Raw genomic sequence first — 19630 nt, 5'->3', positions numbered from 1 at the left:
CAATATACAAAAATATAATTATACAATACACAATACAATACAAATACAATACAATACAATACTATTACAATGCTATTACAATTCAGAGATTTAATAACTATGACATGTTAATCTTCCGTCCACAGTGACTTTGCCAGACAGGAAAACCATAGATGAGTCTCGGACATCAATGGAAACCTGTGTCCGACCTAATGCGAAAGCACCTCGGAAGCTATACTCGGACGTATATAGAAATACATAGTGATGTCACGACGCACAAGGATTTTTTTCAATATATTCATATACATGTTTAACATGCAAGCCCTTTCGATACTAATCAAGGTACAATCCCACTCTTCGGACCCTACAGTACCTGTATGATTTGTTGGCCAACAAATCTCGATCATACGAACTTAACCAGCAAAACAAGCCTAACATCACCCTAACACAAGCAAGTTTAGTCCCTACAATCCCTAACACGAACCTAATCAAAATCCACTACAGCCCTACACAAATCCTAACCTTAGCAAACCTAACATTCCCTCCAACACAGAATCTCAGAACGTTGAGATTCGAGAGTGAGATTGTGTGTAGCACAAAAGGGTGAGCATAGTTCTACATGGTTATGGATAATTAAAAAAAATCTTTATTTACCACAACACCCTACGGATAAGCCTGGTTTCTGGTAGCATAGCGTAGCGTAGCTTCTTAATATCTAGACCATTGATTGAATTCAGTGGATGTTTTCTGAAATTCAAATCAAATTCATAGTTAAAAGCGAAATCTCAATAACATTAATGTAATAGTCTTATAATACAAAATATGGAAATACAGCAGAAATCTCATCTTCACATCTCATCTTCTCAACACACATCTCATCTTTCTAGTCAAGTCCGCCCAAAATATCTCAAACAGATATAACTAAGAATATCCGGGGGGATATATTTAAATTTTGAATCTTGCTTAGTCCCATACTCGAATCTCAAACGCCCCTATCGTAGTCCCTATCATAGCCCTATATTAATCAGAAAACAAGTAAAACGAATCATTATGTTGCTGGCCGGCAACCCCTAATCGAATTATCATATCTAACCTAACATCAAACCTAATAGAAACCTAGCACAAACCTAACTCGTGAGAGATATGAGTAGGGGAGGCAGCAAGATTTGCTACATCTGAGCTATTAAACTATGAAGTATATCTGTAAAAACGAGATTGACTTAACTTCTCTTTGGTTTGGTTTGGTTTGGTTGTTGTTGGTTTGGTTGTTGTTGGTTTGGTTGTTGTTGGTTTGGTTTGGTTGTTGTTGGTTTGGTTGTTGTTGGTTACAATTTCCATCCGTTACCTAAAAATAGAATCAAAGGGATCAGTACACCGTGTACCGAGCAGGCGAAATATAGGACCGAAAACAAAAACCCTAACATTGAAACGACCAGGAAAATGAATAAGATAATAATGAAAAGAAAAAACAATATAAGAAAAATTTATTTATTATTCCTTTAAAGTTGATTCTTGTCCTACAACTAAAAAAAATTGATTAGTTACAAGTAAGGATGGGGTGGGGGGAGGGGGGAGGGGTGGGGTTCAGTGTTTATTCAGAGTAAGCATACCCTGCAACACCATCAAATATTGAGCGTCAGCATGCTCAGTCTACAGCCTTGATGGAGGTAGGAAAGGGGGGTTGGTTTAGAGTAAGCATACCCTGCCACCAAATTAAGTTCTATTGCATCACATCATTCTTAAATCATCAGCATGTCCTTCCAGCGACATCTTTCTCCAGCTTTTATCATAACAGTCAAGGTAACAGGTCAGAAGAGGAGCGACGGTACTTGTCCCTAAAGTATCCTAGCACCTAGCTGAGCCCTATCTTTAATTCTACTCCTAGCACCTAGCACCTAGCTGAGCCCTATCTTTAATTATACTCCTAGCACCTAGCTGAGCCCTATCTTTAACTCTTTAAAATTTAAATTACTAAAAGCCCTACTGTTAAGTGTAAAAAAGTTATTATGAAAAATGGAAAAAGTTAATTGAAATCAAAATTATGAAAATAGAAAAGATCAAATTACTCAGTGAAAATTAAAATTAGGAAAATGGAAAAATCATATTATAATGACAATTGAAAAATCATATTATGAAAATGGAAAAAAGTTAATTGAAATCAAAATTATGAAAACAGAAAAAGAAACTACTCAAGAAAAACAATCGTGATCATAAAAAAATTAAAATTAAATTAAAATTAATTGAAAATATTAACCCTATACCCTAACACTTAACAAAAAGTCCTATCTTTAAAGAAGTGGTTACATTCTTCGTCCAAGGCAACCAAAAAAACGACCGAGGGAAGCAGATAATCGTCCAAGGGAAAGAATTGGAAAATAAAAGCTTCTGTTAGATTCAGGAATTTCGGGGTTAACATTAGAGGGGTTGGGTTATTATTAGTACTTGGCCACCACCGCAACAGTGCACGGAAAAAGGAAAAAGGAAAAGGAAAGAGTAAAATCCCCTCATCTAACAGACTCTTTTGTGCAACGTTACAACCAATCAAATACAAAATATGAATGTAACCATTAGAATTTAATACGAAATTTATTAGACCTTAATGACAATTACTTTTAAAAAAAAGATTAAATCGAATCCTACACCTACACACTTATTATTCGTACCGCCGTATCAGAGAGCCAACATCCTCCATACAAATGGCATTCTATGCATAGAATCGCCATTGCCATACCACCTTACAGAAAAATAAAGAGATCATTAGTAGTGAAGCATCAGCAAAATACACAACATGACAGCTCCATACCAATGTCTTTGACTTCAACACATGCATGTGTTGACAGTCAAACATAAATATATACACACACAAACACACCCTATCACACCCTATCACACACACATATCACACACTATCACACCCTATCACACACTTTCAAAACAATTCCCTAACTCCAACCTATCAGCCATACCCTAACACAAATTCAAAGTCAAAGTCTCAAAGCACGTCCGTCAATATCATCTCTATAAACTATATGGTATAGTTTAATTTAGAGCCTCACATGGTCCCACACTCGTATCCCTAACGCCCCTAACTTAGCCCTATTGGCCGAGCTAAGTCCTATAAGCAAATCGATGGAAATAATTCGCCGGCCAGCAACCTAAAGAATTATATTAAACCTAACAAAATCTAGAGCAACCTAACCAAACCTAACACAAACCTAACTTTGACGAGAGAGAAACGAATGTGGGTGCAAGGGGTAGCTACAATAGAGCTAATATCAGTATGAGATGATGTCCTACCTAACAATCCGAACCTAACACCTACTCAAGCCTAACAGCACACCTAACACCACCAGGAAACCCATACCTCCAGTATGCACCAGTTCAGTTCGACTTTCGGTAGCATTCCGCGACCCTGCCTCGGGATCATGGTCGTCTATCAGTGTTATACCCACCCAATTTGCCACCTCCATGACCCTCTCAAAACCAACAACACCTGAGCTGGATACGAGGGAGTGAATCATGCGCTCACAGGCCGTCTCGGACAATACTAGGGTACCAGCTAATGCACTTCACTGGTCGATGACTCTAACCGGAGCAATGGGGCAACTAAACCTCGTACCAACACACACACACCATACGTCCACCGGTCATATCGGAGACCCAGAGGGCGAGATAGCACGTCCATAAACCGTTCTCCAAAGGAACAGGGACATAGATTTGCAGAACTGTGTGCTTTCTAATCGCCTCCCCGTTCCAGCACACACCGGAAATATTCCTACACGAACCCAATCATCCTACTCAAACACCCACCTACCTTTTTTAATAAGGATTTTTTCCTTTTGGTTATTTCATTCTTGACCATTTCATACCATGAAATCGAATGAAATCATAAACATCCCTTTGACCATATAATCTTGGCTACCATTTATCATACTTTCATTACCTAAAAATAGAATCAAAGGGATCAGTACACCGTGTACCGAGCAGGTGAAATATAGGACCGAAAACAAAAACCCTAACATTGAAACGACCAGGAAAATGAATAAGATAATAATGAAAAGAAAAAACAATATAAGAAAAATTTATTTATTATTCATTTAAAGTTGATTCTTGTCCTACAACTAAAAAAATTTGATTAGTTACAAGTAAGGTTGGGGTGGGGGAGGGGTGGGTCTCAGTGTTTATTCAGAGTAAGCATGCCCTGCAACACCATCAAATATTAAACGTCAGCTTGCTCAGTCTACAGCCTTGATGGAGGTAGGAAAGGGGGGTTGGTTTAGAGTAAGCATACTCTGTCACCAAATTAAGTTCTATTGCATCACATCATTCTTAAATCATCAGCATGTCCTTCCTGCTGGTGGGGGAAGTAATAAGAAGTGAGGATATCACATGAAAGCTAGTGTAGGGTAAGCATACCCTGAAACATCTTTCTTCAGTCATAACAATCAAGGTAACAGGTCAGAAGAAGAGCGACGGTACTTGCCCCTAAAGTATCCTAGCACCTAGCTGAGCCCTATCTTTGATTCTACTCCTAGCACCTAGCACCTAGCTGAGCCCTATCTTTAATTATACTCCTAGCACCTAGCTGAGCCCTATCTTTAACTCTTTAAAATTTAAATTACTAAAAGCCCTACTGTTAAGTGTAAAAAAGTTATTATGAAAAATGGAAAAAGTTAATTGAAATCAAAATTATGAAAATAGAAAAGATCAAATTACTCAGTGAAAATTAAAATTAGGAAAATGGAAAAATCATATTATAATGACAATTGAAAAATCATATTACTCAGTGAAAATCAAAATTACGAAAATGGAAAAAGAACCAGAAAAATAACAATCGTGATCATGAAAAAATTAAAATTAATTAAAATTAATTGAAAATATTAACCCTATACCCTAACACTTAACAAAAAGTCCTATCTTTAAAGAAGTGGTTACATTCTTCGTCCAAGGCAACCAAAAAAACGACCGAGGGAAGCAGATAATCGTCCAAGGGAAAGAATTGGAAATTAAAAGCTTCTGTTAGATTCAGGAATTTCGGGGTTAACATTAGAGGGGTTGGGTTATTATTAGTACTTGACCACCACCGCAACAGTGCACGGAAAAAGGAAAAAGGAAAAGGAAAGAGTAAAATCCCCTCATCTAACAGACTCTTTTGTGCAACGTTACAACCAATCAAATACAAAATATGAATGTAACCATTAGAATTTAATACGAAATTTATTAGACCTTAATGACAATTACTTTTAAAAAAAAAATTAAATCGAATCCTACACCTACACACTTATTATTGGTACCGCCGTATCAGAGAGCCAACATCCTCCATACAAATGGCATTCTATGCATAGAATCGCCATTGCCATACCACCTTACAGAAAAATAAAGAGATCATTAGTAGTGAAGCATCAGAAAATACACAACATGACAGCTCCATACCAATGTCTTTGACTTCAACACATGCATGTGTTGACAGTCAAACATAAATATATACACACACAAACACACCCTATCACACACTATCACACACTATCACACCCTATCACACACTTTCAAAACAATTCCCTAACTCCAACCTATCAGCCATACCCTAACACAAATTCAAAGTCAAAGTCTCAAAGCACGTCCGTCAATATCATCTCTATAAACTATATGGTATAGTTTAATTTAGAGCCTCACATGGTCCCACACTCGTATCCCTAACGCCCCTAACTTAGCCCTATTGGCCGAGCTAAGTCCTATAAGCAAATCGATGGAAATAATTCGCCGGCCAGCAACCTAAAGAATTATATTAAACCTAACAAAATCTAGAGCAACCTAACCAAACCTAACACAAACCTAACTTTGACGAGAGAGAAACGAATGTGGGTGCAAGGGGTAGCTACAATAGAGCTAATATCAGTATGAGATGATGTCCTACCTAACAATCCGAACCTAACACCTACTCAAGCCTAACAGCACACCTAACACCACCAGGAAACCCATACCTCCAGTATGCACCAGTTCAGTTCGACTTTCGGTAGCATTCCGCGACTCTGCCTCGGGATCATGGTCGTCTATCAGTGTTATACCCACCCAATTTGCCACCTCCATGACCCTCTCAAAACCAACAACACCTGAGCTGGATACGAGGGAGTGAATCATGCGCTCACAGGCCGTCTCGGACAATACTAGGGTACCAGCTAATGCACTTCACTGGTCGATGACTCTAACCGGAGCAATGGGGCAACTAAACCTCGTACCAACACACACACACCATACGTCCACCGGTCATATCGGAGACCCAGAGGGCGAGATAGCACGTCCATAAACCGTTCTCCAAAGGAACAGGGACATAGATTTGCAGAACTTTGTGCTTTCTAATCGCCTCCCCGTTCCAGCACACACCGGAAATATTCCTACACGAACCCAATCATCCTACTCAAACACCCACCTACCTTGTATAAGACTTGTTACACTCCTTAAAAAATTATTTCTAACCAGAGATGGTTGTACCATCGAAGCCACTCATGTGCCACCAGACTGAGCAAAAATCTGAAATATGAAAGAAAACACTGTGTAAGTAAAGTGACAAGGTGAACGAACACATATAGGAACAATGGAGAAATTTTTTTCCCTGAGAGCGCCAGTTTCTGATTCCTCTTTGGTTGTCTAAAGACCAATGTTTTTTTTTAAAAAGCCTCGGTTAATTGCTCATCTGACTATTGGATTTTCAATGAATAAAGACAATATAAGCAACAATTACATACCTTATAAAGGTGAAAGTTTCTCCCAGCGAGGTTCTTTAGCCCATAACCTCTTGATTCAACAATGAACTCCTTGGTAACGTACAGCAGCTTTTATTTCTTAACCCCCGATTTCAGCTCACATCCAAACAATAGGGGGTAGAGGTGATTTGTTCGATTGGTCGTACTTTCTATCTGTATAGAAAGCTGTAGAAGCAAGCCTTAATTAGTAGACAAATCGAACGTACCCAATCAAGAATTTTCGAACTGACCAGAAAGAACTGTTCATCAAGAAGTCTTCAACAATGGTTTAAGTTTGAGGTTTCTAACGTCTTTTGTACTACACTGAGCACAATTCATTCCTTATTTTCTCCCTTAACCAAATTTTGTAACTTTTAAAAAATGATGGGGTTGGGGTCATCTATTAAAAGAATGAAGGAGAGGGGTGGAAGTGAATCTATATATGATGGGTTAAGAGAAATATATAATATAAATCGGCTAGAGGGGAGTGGGGACATCTTAAAATAAGGGGCACCTGGAGAGGAAGGAGTGGGGAATGGGGACATTATTTTAAAGATCGGCGAATCATGTATATTGCGCCTATGGTGTGTTCGCCATTGCTCTTGTATCGGGAATCTCAACCGCGTCAGTAGAACACCCCCCCCCCCCCCCTTTGTTAAGTCAGTAACAATAAGGCTCGACTTCAATTAAATGCTCGAGCCCTTTTGATATGATATTAAAGGGATATCCCAAACTAAGTAATTGTTGGTAGTTGTAGTAGTTGGTAGTTTGGTTGGTTGGATTGGATGATTCTGAAGTGTTTGGTTGGTTGTTGATAATTCGTGTGATCTGTGGTTCCTGCAATTCGATTAATTCCAGGCGATTTATGATGTCACTATACAAAAAGCTGATATAATGGGCCTAAGGACATTTGGAATATTCTATTTAAAACCAACAGCACTACTTAGTTTGCTATATAAGCAGCCAGCCAACTTGTTCCATTTCTAACTCTATGGACATGTCCAAAAGTTGGTTAGACACTCTCTTATTGGCTCTGGGTAAGATCGCATATTACACCCACCTGTTTTTGAGAACGGTCGGCAAAATATCGCCGCCGTTTTTATGTCCGCAAAGGTCAAGGTTTCTGGACATGCGCAGAAGGTTATTTGGCGCGAATCGATGGCGAGAAATCAATAAAATTGGTAAAGAAGAATGAAATTCCCGACTTTCTGATGAAGTAATTTAGTGTCATGGTAAGTATTGAAGATTTCATCAATTTCTACCCCTATCCTCGCCATTTCAGTGCGTCCAGCCGAATAATTATGCTAAAATTCAAGAATAAAAGCATAGTTTTGTTTTAAAACAAGGGCACGTAACTCTGAAGCAACTTTTCTAACCTGGAGATTTTAAAACATGTTTTTGAATAATGATGATATCCCAAGACAATGTCACGTCTTGAATTGACCTTAAGATGGTAATGTGACATGTAATAAACCTATACCACATTGCCCCATCATCTTGATCCAAATATGGTTCGACCAGGCCTACCTACCTACTACAATTTGCAAGTGATACTTGGTGAGATGTGTCATAGCTCTACTTTCACTTTCTTCACCCTGTTTAGTCATATAGAAGCACATCTTCCTCCAAGACTTAAATTAATTACCATCTTTTCTTGCAGGATATCAGGAATTTCTTTGCTCCTAAGGGAGGATCCAAACCAAAATCAGACACATCCAAAGATTCGGATGAAAAGCCAAAAGTGGTGAAAAAGATGACTCCTCAAAAACCTGACAAGAAAATAACAAGTAGATCAGCATCCAAAAGCAGGAACAAAAGTGGTGACAAAAAATCAGAAAAAGATAGAAAAAAATCTGGGGATGCAAAAAAAGAATCGAAGAAGGTTTCGGAAGAAATTGTTATCATTGATGAAGATTCTAAAGAAGAGGCAGAAACCTCGAAAAAACCCAAACCTAATGCTGTGAAAACAGACAAAAACGCACAATCGAATGGAACTGGATCTAAAGATAACAAGGAATCAAAAGATTCGAAGTCAGCACATAAAGCAGACGACAAACATGCTAAGCCAAAGGACAAACCAAAAGACAAAGACTTGTCTAAAGATTCCAAAAAGAAGAAGAGTTCGTCCAGTAGCAAGGAGGAGGATGTATTAATGGTGAGTGAAGAAGAAGAATCTCCTATTGGCAAGAGGAAAAAGAAACGAAAGGTAATTGTCACTCCTGTTCAATAAGCACCCTATGTGAGCACTATTAAAATATTGATTATTGGTTACTTTAGTGCAATGCCAACCGTGTAAGATGCACCAGGGTTGTTGTTTAATTTCTATTTACCAGTATGTCTGACTGGCTCTTCAAACTGTCTGCCTTTGACATTTGTCCTCAGGGCATTATATTCCTTATAATCATTGAGTGACGAATATAAAATATTTTTTGTTACAGCCATCTAGTGATGATGAATGCACAGAAGAAATCAAAATGGATAAAAAGGGAAAGAAAAAGTCTAGAGTCTTAGTTTCAGGTAAGATCAGAAGATTCACATCCAATGTTTCTGATTCTGGAGCAAAATTCTCCTCATTTCACACCTCATTTATTTTTAAGTATCCCTTTACAGAATAGAGGAGTAGGAAGTAAAACTCTATTTCTTTGTTTCAATTCACCTGTTTCTTGACTTCTCAAATAAGATTGTGTGAACTCCAGAGAGGTCTAGATGTAATAAGATTATGATGAATTATTATTTTTTCAGATTCAGAAGAGGAAGAAGAACCAGTTCGCAAGAAAAGTAAAAATAAAAGGAGAGAGGCAGTAGTATTTCTGGATGATTCAGGTATTTTTTAAAACAAAATTGAATGTGTTCATCACCCTTTTTGAACCGTAAAAGCAAAAAACCTAGAAATCTTGAATCTCCTTTACGTATAATTCTTACTGACAAACCACTTTCCAATATAAAGACAATCAGGCTAATCCATACAACTTTTTTCATGGCAGATGAGGATGACAAGAAACCCAAAATCCAAACTCTGGATCATTTTGTGATGGACACGCCCACTCCTAAGAAAAAAGAAGAAAAAAAGAAAGAGGTTAAGACAACTATCAGTGCTGATGATTTTTTCGGTGGTGGATCAGTTAAAAGAGTGGAAAGAACTCCTTCAACAAAAAGAAAATCTGTAGGTTTAATTTGAGTAATGTTCATTGTGCCACTTTTGACTGTCGAGTCTTGCAGACGACAACCAGCTTTGCCATTATAGTTTGTCTGCAATTAAAAAGAAACTACATGTGAGAATGTGAAGTCCATAGTTTTTTGATTGAAGACAAACCAGATGTCAAATTTTTAATCTATGACTCTACAATGCTTTTGTGTTGTTTGATTATGAATAGTTTTCAACAAGTTGTTCAAGAGTTCATGCCCTTGATCTATTGTATTACAGAGTCAGTTAGAAACTAGTATTAACAATGATGATTTAGAAATGCATGATGATGATGATTTTCTGAAGACATTACAACAATTGGACTCTCAGCAACTAAAGCGGGTAGGTAGTTATATTGAAAAACAGCATGACTTGTGGTCTTTCTCACCAACCAAAAGGAGTAGATAGTTCTATTTACTGTGGGATGTTATTACTATCAAAATCTTAGTGAACATTTTAAAAACAGCTTGACTTGTGGTCTTTCTCACCAACCAAAAGGAGTAGATAGTTCTATTTACTGTGGGATGTTATTACTATCAAAATCTTAGTGAACATTTTAAAAACAGCTTGACTTGTGGTCTTTCTCACCAACCAAAAGGAGTAGATAGTTCTATTTACTGTGGGATGTTATTACTATCAAAATCTTAGTGAACATTTTAAAAACAGCTTGACTTGTGGTCTTTCTCACCAACCAAAAGGAGTAGATAGTTATATTTACTGTGGGATGTTATTACTATCAAAATCTTAGTGAACATTTTAAAAACAACATGCTATGTGGTATACTCTTTGAAAGGCTTAAGTCACTATTTGGTTTTTTAATTATAGATAAAGTTGGATGAAGATGCTAAGAAGTCACTATCCAAAAATAATGGTAGGTCCATATTACCTGGAGAACTCTGACATTTGATATCCAAATGGCAATCCAGAAGACCAAACTCCAACAAATTCCATCCTAAATTTAAAACTTTCATTAGCAATTATATATTGAGTCCAAAATTATCATCAGAAGCCAGTTTTCTGTCAAATTTCCAGTTAAATCTTCTTTCTTTTCAGATAAATCCAGCCTAGCCAAGAAGTTGGCTGATAAAGCTAAAACATCAACCACTGCTGGTGAAGCTGAAGACAATGATAGCAACAATAATAACTCTAAAACTAACAAGGTAGGCAGCTTCTTCCTCCTTGAATGCAGAATAAAACCAGGTCTCATTGAGCTACAGGCAGTGCTCTTTCAACTGCAGCAAGATATTAAAAACATAGCTAATGCTTTCTATATTCACTCATTGCACAGAGCAGAACACTTTGTGTTCCTCAAAAAGCCGGCATTCTTCCATGCCATCTTTATTTTTGCAGACTTCCCCAGCCAAGTTGAAGAATCCCTCGCCTAAGAAAACACCAGTTAAAGTTGAAATGACACCCTCCAAAACACCTATGAAAACACCACCTAAAAAGGCTGAAACGCCCAAAACTGCAACTAAAACGGTAAGCTAGAACATTATGATTTTGGTAACACCTCATGCCATTTTGTGGCTTGCTTTTGTGTACTTGATATCCCTTTTTGAACTCAATTTAAAGAAAAACACCTCCAGATCAGCGAATGATAGTACTGTGAATTTTTGTTTCAGTCTCCTGGAGAAGGAGATACGCCTGGTATGCAGCGGAAAGGAAGCACAGGTTACCGTGGATACCTTAATAGGGAAGGACCAAAAGCTTTAGGATCCAAGGAGATACCAGAGGTTTGTAGATTTACTTCAAATTTCGCTCCTTGTAAATCTATATCTCATTCAATCATGCCTTCATTCATTCCTTTATGCCTTCATTCATGTCTTCATTGATTCATTCATGTCTTCATTGATTCATTCATGCCTTCATTGATTCCTTCATTCCTTTATGCCTTCATTCCTTTATGCCTTCATTGATTCGTCATGCCTTCATTTATTCCTTCATGCCTTCATTGATTTCTTCATGCCTTAATTCATGCCTTCATTGATTCTGTATTCTAGGGAGCAGAGAACTGTCTGGAAGGACTGACGTTTGTTCTAACTGGTGTGTATGAATCTATAGAGCGTGATGAAGCAAAGAGCCTGGTAGAGAAATATGGTGGTAAAGTCACTACATCCATTAGTAAGAAGACTAACTATATCGTAGTAGGACGGGATGCTGGAGAGAGCAAACTGAACAAGGTAATGGTACTATTCATTCTGGATCTACATGATCTCCCTGACCAGGTGGCTCCAAGAACAAGCTTTCATCAGGTGCAAGTGTGTGGCAACTCTGTGTATCTTTTGCAAAGTTCACATAGCCAGTTTTCTACTGTGTTTTGCAGGCCAACCAGTTTGGTACCAAGCAGTTGGATGAAGATGGGTTATTTGAGGTTATAAAAACACGACCTGGTAAAAAATCTAAATATACCATTCAAGCTGAGGAGGCAGCTAAAAAGGTGAGTTTTATTATATGTTTCAGTCATCTCTGCCGAAATATCTTCATTACTGAGTAAAGGTAAAGATTTATAATGTTTCTGCACTTTTTGTGAAATTTGCTTAGGTTTGTTCTATTACTTCTTCAGCCATTTTTTGCCCAAATATTTTGTTGTTGGCTTTTCCATTCTCATTCTTTTTCTTGGAATTTGCAGGAAAAATGGCTGGAAAAAAAGGCCTCAAGGTCATCACATAAAGAGGAACCTCAGACATCATCTAAGCCAAGCTCAAGCAGTTCAGACTTTTTGTCGAAACCTAGTTCTAGTGTAACAGACAATTCTATTGGACAATCAAAATCAGAGAGCCAATCAGAGCCCTCGTTACTTTGGGTGGACAAACATAAACCAACCAATATGAAGACTATCATTGGTCAGCAGGGAGACAAGAGTAATGCTAAGAAGCTTTTTAATTGGCTGAATTCTTGGCACAAGAGCAGAGCATCGGGCGCTAAGCCTGCAGGTAAGACTTAAGTCGTCTTTCCGTGGGCTTCCTCACTCAATCAAAATCTGACTGCATTTTTCTATAAATCATGTTCATATTGAATAACAAGTTTGGTGTTTTAGAGCTGTATTTTTATTCAATCGTACTCATGCTGATTTGATAATTTTAGGAAAATTCTTCAACAAGGCCAATGATGATGGTTCTGGATTTAAAGCAGCTCTGTTATCTGGCCCCCCTGGTGTTGGTAAGACAACCACAGCTACTCTCGTCTGTAAGGTGAGAACACTTGTCATTGATAATGGACATCTTCAGGGAGTGGCTCTTAAATTTTGTAACCATCATGATTCGTGAAGTTTCTTGGCCAAATTTACTTTCCTCTTTAATACAGAGACAAAATGCTTTGATTTTGACAAATGATAATGGGAAATTGAGAGGGCAATTGGTACGAGGGGTCATTGTTAATTTTTATTTTGCAGGAAGCCGGTTTTTCTTACGTGGAGTTGAATGCATCTGACACCAGATCTAAGAAGAGTTTACAAACAGAGGTGGCTGAATCATTAGATAATACGACTCTTGTGGATTTTATGGGTAAGACATGCTATCGTTTGGTCCTTCATCAGTTCATCCAGCTGTGCTGATAATTTGGGAAAGGTCATTACCAAGAGGTTCCACCCAGCTGGTATTGGTAGACAGTATCCTCGTGGTTCCATTGTACATAACTGTAAATAGGTACAGAAAATCAGGTATTGCCAAGGATCAGCTCAGTCTTTGAGAACCGAAGTCCTTATTGATGTACATTGATCTATTTTTAGGTACCAAAGCTAAGAAGCATCATACAGATGGTCAGAAACATTGTTTGATCATGGATGAAGTAGATGGTATGGCAGGCAATGCTGATAGAGGTGGCTTACAGGTAATATTTCATCCAATCTATCTTGATATTGTCACTGAGGATTTCATTGTTTAAATCAGGCATTACTCTGGGGCAGCCTGTAAATTTCCAGTCTAATTCAGTCAGTAGTACATGTATATTTTTTCCACATTAATTCAAATTGAATCTTCTTTGTTCCTACTAGTATTTCATTCAGTCAGTCATTCAGTCATTCAGTCATTCATTCATTCATTCATCCTTCCAGATATCTATACTCATTCTTATTTCATTCCTTGATTTCGACCTTTCCAGGAACTGGTGTCTCTAATAAAAGGGAGTAAAATACCAGTGCTTTGTATCTGTAATGATAGAAACAGTATGAAGATGAGAACACTCTCCAACTATTGTTTTGATCTCAGATTTTATAAACCAAGATTAGAGCAAATCAAGGTAAGACTTGTGTCTTCAGCCAGCCTGAAATTATTATAGGAGCCAAGAGCTTGCTCGCTAATCTAGAGGTCCTTGTTTCAATCCTGCATGAATCGAGATGATTCCTTTGAATATTCAACCCGCTTGCTCCTGTCAGAGAAATTGTACAGAGCTCTAAAATTACTTTTCAGGGTGCTATGATGTCTCTCGCCTTTAAAGAAGGTATAAAAATAACACCACCAGCCATGAACGAAATAATTTTGGCTGCCAATCAAGACATAAGACAGGTAAGGATGTGGGAATACAAGAACAAAAAATCATGGGCTGCTAGATAGCCTCATAGTTGACCAGGCCAGTATGTCAGCTGTTTGCAAGTCCAACAGCTTTGCTAGATGATTCAAAATAGAAATGATTGATAAAAACCAGGACCCTGTGTTCCATTTTGTTGTAGTATGATCCAAAGATTTTGAAAAGGGATCCAGGTGTCTGCAGAAAGAACTTTAATGCAATCTTTTGAATTTGTAGGTGATCCATAATTTATCAGTGTGGAGTGCCTGTGATAAAGGTGTCAGCTATGAACAAGCTAAGATAGATTCCAAAAGTGCCAAGAAAGATATGAAAATAGTAAGTAGACTTTGTTATGAACTACAAAAAGATTTGTGTCCAATGGGATAAATACAAGGATCTCACAGCTTTTATTCACACATTCACTTCAATGGGTAAGAATTCTCAAGGACCAGCTCATTAAACCTTCTTATCTCCCTTTGATTTCAGGGTCCGTTTGATGTCTGCCGGAAAGTTTTTGTATCTGATGAAGAAACAGCCAAGATGACCATTCATGATAAGTCTAATTTATTCTTCAACGACTACAGTATAGCGCCACTCTTCGTCCAAGAAAATTACCCCATGGTCATTCCTAATGCTGGGAGGTAGGTATATCCACAGAAACTACACTAATATGATTCAACCCCACAGCAAATGACAATCCTGCTGAGCTGATAAGCTGTCCTTCTTCCTATTTAAGAGAAATGTGGCTCTTCTTAAAAACTTCTTTAAACTGTGTACCTTTTTGTAAAAACTGGTATTTTGTCTGGTGTCTTCAGACCAGCAAAAATAAACTTAGCTTTTTACCTTACAGAGGGAACATGAAGGAGCACCTTCGACTGCTGGCAAAGACAGCTGACAGTATTTGTGATGGTGACCTGACTGATAGAATTATTCGTAAAGAAGGTGTTTGGGGATTACTTCCAATGCAGGTAAGTGGTTGAAGGTTGATGGAGGATGACTCTCAAAAACACTTATTTGTATTAGGATATCATTCTTAGTAGTAAATGTAGCAGTTCAGGATATTCAGATGAATTAACTGGTCAATGCTTTTGCTTTTTACCAGATCTTGTATTGATCCTTCCTACAGATTTGCAAATTTATGGATGACTAGGTTTGTCGGGAGCATCCTCTTTCAGAAAGTTCATATTTCTGATCATGGTTGTATGTTATTTCTATGTTACGTTTTTTTCAGGCTATGTATTCCAGTGTCATCCCTGGTGAGCTGATGAGAGGTGGTTTCCCTCAAATGGTGGCCTTCCCCAGTTGGCTTGGTAAAAATTCTTCTACTGGTAAAACTGATAGGCTACTAGCTGAACTTAGTATGCATATGAGACTCAAGTAAGTGGAATATATGTGGACCCTCCAAAAGGAGTACCAAGGTGACAAATTGGAGAAAATAATTTTGTATCGTGCCTCCTGACGACAACACCAAGTTGCTATTGCATATGATCCTTTGCATTTGATTTTGAGTCTATATAAAATTCAGAGATAACAGGTTCCTGCTTCCTGATATCCTGAGTTTGTCAGTTCTTGATCTATTTAACAGATGAGAGAATCTTGCTGATGTGAGAAAGTTTTAGCTCTCTATACTCAGCAGTCCATCTTCCTCAGATCTTGATACTGACAGTCACCATTATTGGTCCCTTAATGCAGAAATAGGGTGTAAAACTCCAATCCATTTCATTTTATTCTCCTTTATTTCAGTATCTCTGGAGACAAAAGAGCCTTAGCCATGGACTATCTGCCAGTGATGCGTAAAGCTCTGACTGAACCACTGGTCCAAGAAGGTGGAGAAGGAGTCCCCAAAGTCATCAAGCTGATGGACGATTATGACATTACTAAAGATGACTTTGATAATGTCCTGGAAGTATCTAAATGGCCGAACAGTTCTGATCCTCTCAGCAAACTGGACTCTAAGGTGAGATGATATTTTTGGGAAGATTAATGATTTTGGATGCAGAGGTCATGATAAATTGTGGTTGTTAAGGGAACAATTCCAAAGGGATTAATACCATAACCATATCAACAATATATTCAAAAATTCTTTGACATGTTCCTCTTGCATCTTCCAGACAAAGGCAGCATTTACTAGAACCTACAACAAGGAGTGTCATTTGACGCCCTATGCTACTGGTCAGACCACCAAAAAGAAGAGGGGTAAAGGGGGAGGAGCTAGTGAGGATGAAGGTGACCTGTTGAAGATGGAAGGCGAGGATGATGATGCTGCTACTGTTGATAGCGGGGATGAAGAAGGAGATGCTCTTGAAAATGATACCATGATTAAGGTCAGTTTGGTACAGCCAGAGAGTTGGAATAAGGGAAAGGGGGGTTGGGAATCTTTAGGGATTGATTTATAGGTATGCTCCCAATCTCAATGTGCACTAAGATAACTGTTCAAGGAATGTAACCATATTTTGAATTTTTCAGGCAAAGAAACCACCAGCTAAAGGGAAAACTACCAAGAAAGAACCAGCAGAGAAGAAGACTTCAGGGAAAGGAAAGGGGAAAGGCAAGGGGAAAAGTTGATTGAAAGAAAAGTCCCCTATAGATACCAATGTGTCTGTGCAATGTCGTTGAATAGTGCTCCAGGACAATCCAGAAATAATTAATCTGATTGTCTCATACATACCTTAAAGTACAGTATTTGCTCAAAGAATGCCTTCAGATATGAGATGAGCCGGGTAATTTAGCAAAATGTAGAGGGGAGTGGCTATCTTTGTATTGCATGTGATTGACATACTTAGTCCCACCTTCTGCATGTGTTTGCAGACTAATTAAAGGGTCAACAACTGTATCTCTAATCATGTGCTAATTAAGAACTGTACTTCACATCATTGTTCTATAATGCATCCACCATTTTGTTTATTTGTAAATAATTCCAGAATATGTTGTTTTTGTATATATTTATGAAGATTGTGCAAAATATTTGTAATAAAAAATTCCAAAAAGCAAACCGGGCTGCCAAGTCAAGGGTTTTTTTTCCTACTGTTATGCAGAATGATTATGAAAGACTTCAACCCCTTTCAAATTCTTCACGGAATATCCCCATCTCTGTCATGGCCGTCTCTAGACAAAAATATAGAAAGGAGATGTTCAAGGTTCGGGGGACAACTAACTAATTCAGACCACAATTAACCCATTTAGACCACAATTTACTAACCCAGAACACATAAATTCAAATGGTTCGAATCGAGTTCATAGGAACAATAGTATGGTCGAAGGGACGCGACAACATTTAACGACTACAGACAACAGTTAACTAAGTTATACCGCGGGATGATTTGAATTGATTAAAGAATCGTTTGATTAATTTTGGTGCATTTTGCCATTTTTGAGTGATAGCATACGAACTTCCGGTAAAGAGAATTAACCTTGGTCATTTTATTAACTTACTCTGGACTGAATTCCTTCCCTTTGACCATTATTTTACAAAGGGTCTTTCTTATAATGGACTATCCCAGAGTTGGACAGTTGTTATGACAGGTCGTAAGTGTGTATCGCGTTGGTCAAGTGGACAGCGTGATTTCTTTTGGAGAGGATTGTCTAGGGTTCGAGACTTCTGAATTTCCATTTTTTTTATTGATAATTTTGATTTTAAAAGTAACTTAACTTATACTTTGGCCGAGCGTTTCTCAGTTGGTAACGGTCCTTTCTGAATGTGTTTTCTCTTGGTCTCGAGGGATGCACGTTTTCTTTTCGTCTTATGGGTCCAGGGTTCGAGCCTCTTGAATTTCTTTTTAGTATTGATGAATTTAGTGGAAAAGTAGTCGTGAAATACAGTTTTGACCAATAAAAGAATTTGAATGGCGCAGAGAACTGTACTTAAAAAGTTTTCGAGAGTGGCCTGCCTTGGTCTAGTGGACATGGTGTTATCTTCTCGTCTGATGGGTCCAGGGTTCGATCCTTCTGAATTGCTTTTTGGTTTAAAATTACGAAATAAATGTTTTGAAACGGACTTTGTCAACTTTTAACTCTTTTGGTCATATTGTCTTGTTGGTATAGATAACACTGCTGATTCTTATCGTCTTATAGATCTAGGGTTCGGTCCCTCTGAATTTCTTTTCAATTTCGATGCATTAAATATGTTGAATTATTCTTAAATGTAGCTTTGTCCTACGGTTGGTCATTTTAAAGCATGCTATATGTCAATTCCATATTGGTCGAATGGGTTGGACGTTTTCTTTTCGTCTTGTCAGTCCAGGGTTCGATTCTTCTGAAAGTCTTTTTTTTTTATTTAAGTGTTACGGTAAAATTAGTCTTATACCCGGGCTAGTTCGTCGCTAAGGATAATTTAGGGAATGAAACGGTTTGGTCTAGTGGACACCGCGTATCCTTTTCGTCTTGTAGGACCAGGGTTCGAACCTCTTGAAATTCTTTTTTATATTAATAAATTTAATGATACAATAGTCTTTGAATATTGTTTGATCCAAATTGTGTCAACTGTTAATATCACTAAACATGAAAGGCGTAGAGGTGCAGTGGACTGGACGTTTTCTTTTCATCTTTTTTTTTTATTGATAATTTTTATTTTGAAAGTAACTTAACTTATACTTTGACTCAGAGTTTCTCAGTTGGTAACGCTCAATTCTGGATGTGTTTTCTCTTGGTCTCGAGGGATGCACGTTTTCTTTTCGTCTTATGGGCCCAGGGTTCGAGCCTCTTGACTTTCTTTTTAATATTGATGACCAATAAAAGCATTTGAACGGCGCAGTGAACAGTACGTAACAAGTTTTCGAGAGGGGCCTGCCTTGGTCTAGTGGACATGGTGTTATCTTCTAGTCTTATGAGTCCAGGGTTCGATCCTTCTGAATTGCTTTTTGGTTTAAAATTACGAAATAAATGTTTTGAAACGGACTTTGTCAACTTTTAACTCTTTTGGTCATAGTGTCTTGTTGGTATAGATGACACTGCTGATTCTTATTGTCTTATATATCTAGAGTTCGATCCCATGAATTTCGATGCATTAAATATGTTGAATTCCTCTTAAATGTAGCTTTGTCCTACGGTTTGTCAAATGTTAAAGCATGTTTAATGTCAATTCCATATTGGTCGAATGGGTTGGACGTTTTCTTTTCTTCTTGTCAGTCCAGGGTTCGATTCTTCTGAAATTCTTTTTTTATTTAAGTGTTACGGTAAAATAAATCTTAGATTACTTATACCCGGGCTAGTTCATCGCGAAGGATAA

General features: G+C 37.8%; 1 protein-coding gene across 1 annotated transcript; it reads left to right on the top strand.

Annotated features, from left to right (window-relative positions):
• Positions 1 to 11552: 11552 nt before the first annotated feature.
• On the top strand, positions 11553 to 16802 carry LOTGIDRAFT_138092 (hypothetical protein; the record flags this gene model as incomplete). The annotated part of the gene is made up of 16 exons (XM_009048427.1): positions 11553 to 11636; positions 11904 to 12083; positions 12227 to 12340; positions 12533 to 12836; positions 12988 to 13094; positions 13295 to 13393; positions 13554 to 13598; positions 13666 to 13731; positions 14002 to 14139; positions 14310 to 14405; positions 14644 to 14742; positions 14893 to 15047; positions 15257 to 15374; positions 15638 to 15783; positions 16150 to 16363; positions 16518 to 16802. 16 exons carry the CDS (start codon positions 11553 to 11555, stop codon positions 16800 to 16802), a joined length of 2250 nt encoding a protein of 749 aa, XP_009046675.1.
• Positions 16803 to 19630: the final 2828 nt, after the last annotated feature.

Source organism: Lottia gigantea, assembly GCF_000327385.1.
Source record: "Lottia gigantea unplaced genomic scaffold LOTGIsca_121, whole genome shotgun sequence".
Taxonomy (NCBI): domain Eukaryota; kingdom Metazoa; phylum Mollusca; class Gastropoda; family Lottiidae; genus Lottia; species Lottia gigantea.
Note: the sequence above shows the minus strand (reverse complement) of the source record. Positions and strands in the feature narration are given on the sequence as shown.